This window comes from Cryptomeria japonica, chromosome 8 (assembly GCF_030272615.1).
Source record: "Cryptomeria japonica chromosome 8, Sugi_1.0, whole genome shotgun sequence".
Classification (NCBI taxonomy): domain Eukaryota; kingdom Viridiplantae; phylum Streptophyta; class Pinopsida; order Cupressales; family Cupressaceae; genus Cryptomeria; species Cryptomeria japonica.
Window position 1 is genome coordinate 58544711 of NC_081412.1, and position 9372 is coordinate 58554082.

The 9372-nt window shown below is 30.6% G+C and overlaps 1 protein-coding gene across 1 annotated transcript; it reads left to right on the top strand.

The window, feature by feature from the left end:
• The first annotated feature begins 281 nt into the window (after positions 1-281).
• LOC131042079 (NAC domain-containing protein 54) lies at positions 282-6614 on the top strand. Its single transcript, XM_057975388.1, has 5 exons — positions 282-349; positions 449-655; positions 1827-2104; positions 5641-5940; positions 6045-6614. Exons 2-5 carry the CDS (start codon positions 499-501, stop codon positions 6444-6446), a joined length of 1137 nt encoding a protein of 378 aa, XP_057831371.1. The 5' UTR covers positions 282-349; positions 449-498; the 3' UTR covers positions 6447-6614.
• Positions 6615-9372: the final 2758 nt, after the last annotated feature.

Here is a 9372-nt window from a genome sequence, read left to right on the forward strand (position 1 = left end):
CCATTCTCTGTCACCGCCTCACGAAGCAGACTAACGTTTCCTGCAAGTCTTCTACATTGGCTTTACCGCGTAGCTTGACACTTTTGATGCAAACTCCAGATCTTTCCGATGCCACATCTAATTATTCTACGTAACATTTGATACAAAGTAGCTCAGAGTTCGAAGCGTAAAGGCGTGATTTTACCTAAAAATCACATTCTCCAAAATTCCTCTAAACTTTTCCTAGACGACTCACAAGAATAAATCATTCCATATCTTGCTAATAATTTTACTTTCTCGACGAATTCTCTGCCAATTCCCAAATTGGGTATACCAGGAATTCAGAAGCCTCGATTTCTCAAGGCTATTGGTAAGCTAATCATCCGCTTGATTGATGAACACTTGTATAAAATTTACCAGATCTTATGAGCTTGTTTAACGCTATTTGCTTGTTTTGTTTTGTTTGCAGGAATAGGATAAATTATTTGCAGGATTTTGAGGTTCTTCAATAGTTTAGGCATGGCGCCGACAAGTTTGCCGCCAGGGTTCAGATTTCATCCCACAGATGAGGAGTTGGTTGATTATTACTTGAAGAGAAAAGTTCATGGCCAGAAGATCGAACTTGAGGTCATTCCCGAGGTTGATCTTTACAAATGCGAGCCCTGGGATTTACCTGGTAAGACTGATAACTTGAGGTCATAAAGTTTTCTAAATTTTAAATTCCCATGGCATTCAATTTGGTTGCTAATCCCATGTTGGTTTCTAATCCTCACGGTAAAACGGGCACCTTACGTGGGTTGCTGATACCGACTTTTTCCTTGGTAAACTTTCATGGCTAATAATTAAAAGCAATTAATTAAAATAAAATAGTTTGATAATGAATTGAAAGTAAATTAGTTCAGTTACAGATTAGATAGGCGTATGGGTGTACTCATAGGATTATATTCTTTGTAGAGTTTGATCTTAATAGCTAAATAAAAGATTTATCTAATATGAGAAACCAACATGGTGCTAAGGATATATTTATCTAATATGAGAAACCAATATGGTGCTAAGGATTTATCTAATATGAGAAACCAACATGGGGTTAAGAATCCTTATTGGAGCTTCTCGTAAGAGTGAGGAAGATTGATTAATTTTTTTTAGGAGTTAGAATTTAGAATTGGGTCAGTAGTGATAAAATATATAAGAAATAGTAGTTGTGTTGCTTATTTATTTAAGCATAGTAGTTAGAACATCTAAGTGTCAATGATAGATAAGATGAATGCGTTGTAATATTTTGATTGATGATTTTTTTGATATTTGATTTATATGTGATCATGTGATGATAAAAATCAATCAAGATGTTGCATTTAAATAAACAACACTAGATATAAAACTTGAGGCTTTTTAAAAATTGGATGTATTTACTTAGAATATAAACATATGATCTGTAAAATGATTAATTTTAGAACACCTTAAGAAATAAAAAGGTGTCTAAAATGGCCTAAGCTAAAATGGAAAAATCCTAAGGTATACTCTTTTCTCTTGGTTGAGTTCAAGGTCACGATCTATCAAACAATGGTAATTAGGAAAAATAGTTTGAAAGTAGCGAAATTTGTGAAACTTCTTTAAGATATGGAACACATTTTTTTGGATTGGCAAGTCACCTCAAAAGGAATCTCTCAAGGAATGGATATAATTTATTTCTTGTTTGATTATTATATTATATATAACTTCAATAATTTTTATTTCTTAAAAAATAAAAAGTAGTATGATTTTATTAATTTTAAAACATAAAATTAACATAAATTTTAGTTCAAGTGTTAATTTTTTTATTGACTAATTATGCTTTCTTAAAATTGTAGAGAAATCTTTACTCCCAAGTTTCGATATGGAATGGTATTTTTTTTGTATGAGGGACAAAAAGTATCCTAATGGTTCACGAACAAATCGAGCAACAGAAGTAGGTTATTGGAAGGCTACAGGAAAGGATCGTAAGGTCAACTCCCATATGCATTCCATTGGAATGAAGAAGACTCTTGTGTTTTATAGAGGACGAGCTCCTCATGGTTCTCGAACAAATTGGATCATGCATGAATATCGTCTTGATGAAAAGGAATACGGAGATTCAACTTATTTACAGGTTCAAAATTCTTCACTTGCTCATAGACCTTTTTATATATACTTTCTATGTTTTATTATGAGTTAACTTTTTTTCATTTTTAAATAGAATCAATATTTCTTATTTTCAAAAAGATACTTTATATATAATATTTAGTTAAATGAAGAAAAAAGTCAATATTTTATGTTTCTTATGTTTACATATGATATAGTTTACTAAAAACTAGACTATATGAATTATATAATTATAGGAAAGTAACTTGATGTATGTTTTGATCTAATAGGGAAGAAGGGTCAATAGTTGTGTAAGGCCAGTTATTGTTATAGCACTTATAATATTCAATCTTGCCACATATTTATACTATATACAATGAATAATTAATCTTCATATAAATTAAAAAATAACCAAAAGTTGATCAAGATGGCCACATACTTGAATGCATGAGAACTTATGAATGACATCTTAAAACTCAATAAATACATTTATTTAAAATTGAATTAAATAATTTATTGGTTCAAATAAAATATCATATTTGTCTCATATAAGTGTGTCATTTATATAAGAGGTAAGCACAATAAATACCTTGTATATTTTCATGGAATGTGAAGGATTGTCAAAAAGTTTTATTTAGAAGAAGAAAAAATAAAGTTAAACAAGAGTCAAAACCTTTTGACAATGGTGACCAACAAGTGACAAGCAACACAACTAGATAGTTGCATAACCCAACCTAGATAAATGCACAACTTTAGTCAAGGAATGAGAATTAATGCATGTTTCAAGAGACATGTCTTCCTATGTTGAACAATAATCTCATAAAATTTACCAATCTTACCACCAAATAAGAGATAGGGAAGAGAAACCATTTTTGTAGGGCCAAGAAGACATGACTTGCAAGAGGAGGATAGAATCAAATATTCAAACTATTAAGGAGAAATTAAGTAATCCATATGAGGCTCACTTGCACCATGCTTAGAAATAAACATGGGATTAGTAATAGTTGATGGAAACATGAGGATTAGAAATAGACTCCTCAATAACCACTAAAGGAACAAGAGCCCATTATGATATTTTTAGTCATTAGACATTTTAGAAAGGTGAAAAGAGGTGGGGAGTAATAGTATAAGTGTGTTCATAAAATATCAATCATTCACTTGTGAAAGTATTAATATTTAATAAAAGTAGTCTTATGTCATTTATTTATTTGTCTATTTTTTTAGTTGAAGTAGTTCAAATTAATCAATCTATTATATAATAAATAATTTATTTTATTTTATCTAAGCTTTTAAAAATAATATAAAAAATTATTGACATAATTTATTTTCATAAAATTTTAGCATTATTGATATAGTTGTATATTTAAGACGAATAAATAATTTATTAAAATTATGCATATTTTAAAGATATAATTCATCTTCATTAAAATTTTGTACAATTTATATAATTATATATTGAAGATGAGTAAATAATTTATTAAAATTGTCGATTAGAATAATCTTATATATATATATGAAAAACCACCAAAATCAAAATATATCTCTTGATATCTTTTTGATAGACGTATTTTAAATATCTCTACTTATCATGAAAATTACAATATAAATTCTTTATTTAAAAAAAAAAATTAACATAAATAATCAACAAAGTAATCACAATACATTAAGACTTTAATTTCTCTTCCAAACTATCTTTCTAATTAAAATATATATTCAACCTAACTAAACAAATTAACTAAGTGTGATTTATCAAATAGATGAATCGAGATGGGGTTTATGATATTTTGTATTTATAGTTATAATAATTATTTAATTTAGAAGTAAAACGTAGTAGACTTGGTAAGGAAATTCAAAGAAACAAGCTTTGAAATATGAACAATAAAAAAATTACTAAGTTTTTTATTCATAATTTTTATTTTGTTTTAGTCATGAATGCTTTTACAATCTAGTTAAGAATTGATGAGGTTACCTAATAAGATACCTCACCCTAACATGAGCACTCAATAATAACACTCTAGTAGAAGTTTGAATCTTTAACAAAAAAAACAAAAAAAAGAACAATATGATAATATAACCATCACATGATACTATTACCATTTTTCTCTTACTAAATTACTTAAATTTACCATTGTTAAAATAAGTGCCTTACTTGGAAAAATATTAGGAAGTGGGGATTCCAAGATTCTTGTAAGTATGTTCTTTGTGGCCTTAATAAGAAAGATGATTCTAATGTTTTATTTTTAATATCCTTTTCTCTAGGTCTTTGGATATAGTGGTTGCATTGTTGGAATCATCATTTTGTTAATCTAATCTCTTTGTTTTCTCTTTGTTTGACTTTTGGGTTGACCCAGGTCAGCCTCCTACTATTACCACTTTCGTATTGGTGGCTTGGTATACTCGACATGTTTTTCTTCTTTAGAAAATATGGTTGGAAATGAATCATTTACCTAGGTCAACCTCCTACTATTACCTCTTTCATATTGAGGGCTTGGGATATTGGACATGTTTTTCTTCTTTCGAAAATATGATTGCAAAGGAATCATTTTGATAGAAGTATTAAACTATTATAAGAGACTATTGCTAGTGATTGTTCTTTTAATCAAGTCCTTGTTGCCTCTATTCTCATGATTGTCAAGCATTAGGAGGTTGATAACTTTTTGGGTTCTACTTCTATTGGGTTTCATATCAATCCTTTCCATTAGATTAACAAAATAAGACATTGGTCACCTCCTTCCACTATGTTATAAAAATCATTGATGGTTTTTTCAAGGGGTAATCTTGGACTGGTATTGGTTGTGATAGTAAAGGCTTTGTTTTTTTTTCATTTTTTATTTATTTTTTGGATGAGACTTTAGGATTTGGTACAAATAATCATTTTTTTTTTTGGATCAGGCTTTAGGATTTGGTATAAACAATTAAATAGAATCTCGTGCTCATCTTGTTGCTGTGTAGACAATTTGTGAATTGGGTTGCAAGAATATTATTTGTGAAATGGATTTTATGATTTTAGTTTCCCTTTTGAACAAAAAGAATTGTGAGGTTTCTTCATGACATTGGCCTCTCTGATGGATCAAATTCACTATTTGTCTCATAACTTTAATTTCATCTCCTTTGTTCATATTCCTTGTGAATATAATGTTGTTGCCGATTCTCTAGCTAAATAGACGTTTGAGGCTCCTAGAAGATGGAATGTTTTTTATTGAGATTCTATATCTACTGATTTAAGGTTAGACTCAGTTTTTGCATCTCGCCCATCATGATAGATTTGATCTCTGTAATTGTTTCTTGATTTTGGCTAGGATTATGGGTTCTTTAGAATGATAGTTTGTGGAAGACTTCTTTGAATCTTCCTTGTCATCTTCTGTAATAAACAAGACGGCTTGGAAATCTTTTTTAATCTCTTTGAACATCTTATTCAATATATTTTAATTAAAAAAAGAAAGAAAAAACTTTCCATGCGATACCCTTACTTCAGAGGGAGAGAAGTATAAAAGAACATACCTTGTAATGTGTGTAATATTTCATTAAAATAAATAATCTCATTTAATCTGATGTGGAATGTAGGATGCTTATTCTCTGTGTCGAGTCTTCAAGAAAAGTGGAGCAGAGCCAAGATATGGAGAATCGCATGACGGTGCCGTGGGTTTCTGTAATGGCAACATGCTTGAACTGCCACAAGAATTATCACCACTACCATTTCAGAACAATGGACGAACAATATCTACTTTTCCATCCGAATCTTCTTTTGATGTCATGATGAGCGACAATGCTGTTGTAGATGAATGGTTCCACTTTGTGCCTGACGAAACTGGCACCTGCAACATCTACCAGTCGCCTAATGAATCTACAATTTGTCATCTCAATGTATAATATTTTAAATTTCTTCAATATAATTGAGTCCGATTGTATGTCAGTCTCATCTTACTTGACATTGCTACTTTTGTTCTTGCCTGTGCTTGGTTCCCAAGGTTGAGAGAATTCCCGGATTTGAGTATGAGAATTCTGTAGCAGTTGAAGGGCTAAGTCTTTCCAATTCAAGGATGCTTACTAGATTCTTCGAACAATCCATTTCATCCGCTGCAGAAGAGGAAGAAGAAGACATGGTAGAGCAGATTTACCGAGATGCACAGGCATCTCAGAAGAATAACAATGCAAACCAACTTGATGATTTCCACTCTGAAAGAAGCTTAGAAAGTTATGAGCAGAAAACCAATACAGCACAAGCAGAAGTAGGTGCTTTATTTCCATTTTTTATACAGGATGAGAATCTTGGAGGTCTGTTTGACATGGAGGAACAACCTCTCTTCTTGAACAATTACATTATGCAGCAGAGTTCAGATCCAGAGGTGAGATTTTCAAATGCATTATGAACTAATTGATAATGATTTTAGAGTACTGCAAACTTTGTATATAGCTTAGGTTAATATGTCAGAACAGTTCATTGAACATGTTTAATTTGCGAATCTAACAGGCTTTGTTAGATCAGCAAAAGTTATATCGAATAAATAATTCCATTTTTTCCAGTTTCATACTGTGATATCGTGTTGGTGAGAATAAATTATGGATGAAATATTATTTGTTAGCGTCACCACCTTGTTCTTTATGGTCTGAAGCAAAGAATGTTGAATGTTGAATATTTTACAACTTTTCTCGACGTCCTTCTTGGTGACGATTAAAGTAGGTTGGACAGAATGAGAGTTTCTCAAGACCCCTATAACGAAGAACAGACTCATCAAATACGGTGAAGTTCGATTCTACAAGTATTTTTACAGTTTTTAAAATAAAATAACTGTCAATAAGTCTCTTTCTTTTTAATCAAATATTAAAAACTTCTAATTCTATTTAAAAAGTTGAATGGCGGATAGAAAATAATATTATACTTCATTTTTATTATATGATTTCAAACTATTATTAATTTGATTTGAAATTATTTATCATTCAATTTAAAATATTTTTCTTTACGATCATTCTATTTTTATTGAAATTGATCAATGTGAAGAGGAACATTAAGATAATATTTACATTTACATGGTGGTAAAGGGGTATTCTACATAATTGGAGCCTAAAATATTCTTATAATATGTTTTTTTATCTTTAATTTCAATTCTAAAATATTCTTATGATATGTTCTTTTATCTTTAATTTCAAATTGAAATTGTTTAAAAATAACTACTCTATTAGTAGAATTAAGAAATATATTAGTAATGATAGTGTGATGGTTAATTTGTGACATTGTCGGCTCTAAGAGATAAAACTGTTAATACCCACCACCAAAAACACTTGCCAATTTACCACATAGTATCATCAGATACCAACATAGCCAAATCATCAATTTGCACCACCAAAAATATTAAGTAGAGGAATGCAATGCATTATTGCAAATTGTGACTTTGTCACTACATAAGCTGATATATAGACCAACATAACTTTAACTATAGATCAAATGAGAACCTAGAAATTGAGATATATGTAACATTATGCTACAACCACAAAAACTAATGAAGCAATACACTGCAATGTGGACCAAAATTCTAAGCATACTCTAATAAATTGTTCACCAAAATAGTCACACTTAGCCAATACCAATTGCAGACCATTGAGATCTTCTCCAAAGCTTTGAAGAAGCCATAATACAATTAGGTATACCATTTGAATAATCCATAATCAATTTTCATACATCTGCATGAGCACTGAACTAATCCTCTATTACTGCACTAGTTGAACATGTATCTAGACCAAAGATATCAACAAGTTTGAAATTGAATACACATCCAAACCAAAGGTATCAACAAGTTTGATATCAATGGAAACACAAACTCATATTTGCAACAAAGGATAGAACCCATATAAAGAGGTTAATAATATAATTCCAAGATTTGTGAAGATAGAAGTCATATTGAGTGTCATCCATTTATCAACATTATAAAGGAAAAACTATACATGTTTATCCTCAAAAAACTTCCTATTATGTTTTATTTTCATACTTCTTGTATCTTTTACACTAGGATAAGTGATATTATTTTAGTTAAAAAGTGATGTAACTACTCTATAAATAGATCATTTTTTAATTTAAGATATATCTTATGCATAAATAACATTAGGATCCATAAGGAAACCTTTACTACTAGCATGATCATGTGAAAATTTCATTCCCCAAGCCCTCATATCCCCCATGATTAAGTAGAATTAGTTACGAAGTTAATATAATTCTTCTAATTTTTGTAATTAATATGAAATGGTATTATGCAAAGGAGTGTATACATTTCATCACCTTCTTTATATAATATTTCTCATTAATTACCGAGTTTACTTAATAAGGATAATGACAATGATAAAGAAATTATATACGTAGGCTCGATCAATGAAGGCTAAAGAAAAGACAAAAGAGATTCTTGAAGAGAACCTAGTTGTATACAAAGGATGAAGAAAGGACCCCCACCAGTGAGTATAATTGAGAACTGGTATGAACAGGAAGAAGAAGAGGAGGGGCCCCAATTATGAAGAAGGAATAGAACTAGAATATAATCTTTAGCACAAGAGAAAGCTACTCTAGCTACATATAATCGAGAGGCAACTCCTACTGCACAACCAACTTCATTAATTAAGATGAGAGGCATTTTACATCATCTTTAGTAGATGTTTCTAGAAAGCATACAATAGAACAACAACAACACCAGATCACTATCCACATTGAAACTAATACTTGGGGGGAAACTGATAAAGGAAGAGTCTTTGAGACACATGCTACAGAAGAGCCTTTAGTAGAAGAAGAGCTTCCCAAATAAAATGTACCAAGTGAAGAATTTACACAAGTAAATATGGAGATGGTAGGAAGTGAAGCACGTGAGAAGCCTGCTAAAGCAACTATGTTGAACCCAAGGAAGGACTGAGAGGGGGGGGGGGAGAATGAATCAAATAAAACAAAAATAAATGCAACACATAAACAATTAATCAACAACACACATACAACACATGAACACCAAGATTTTCTATGTGAAAAACCCGAATAGGGAAAAACAACGATGAACATCTACCCACAAAATATATCCATGATGTATATCACATTACAATGAAAAGAGATCACTGCTCCAGACTTGCAAACCAAGGCTAATTGCTCTTGGGGCATGATACAAAAAGAACTTGCAAAACCTAAAGCTAACTGCAATAGGGCAAGATAGAAAAATGATCTGGAAAGAAGGATTTCCATATCATGAAGTTCTTGAACTCTGCATCAAGCGACCAACATCAAAACACATAACTTATACCTAAACTGTCAAAACTCTATCTCACATTTCT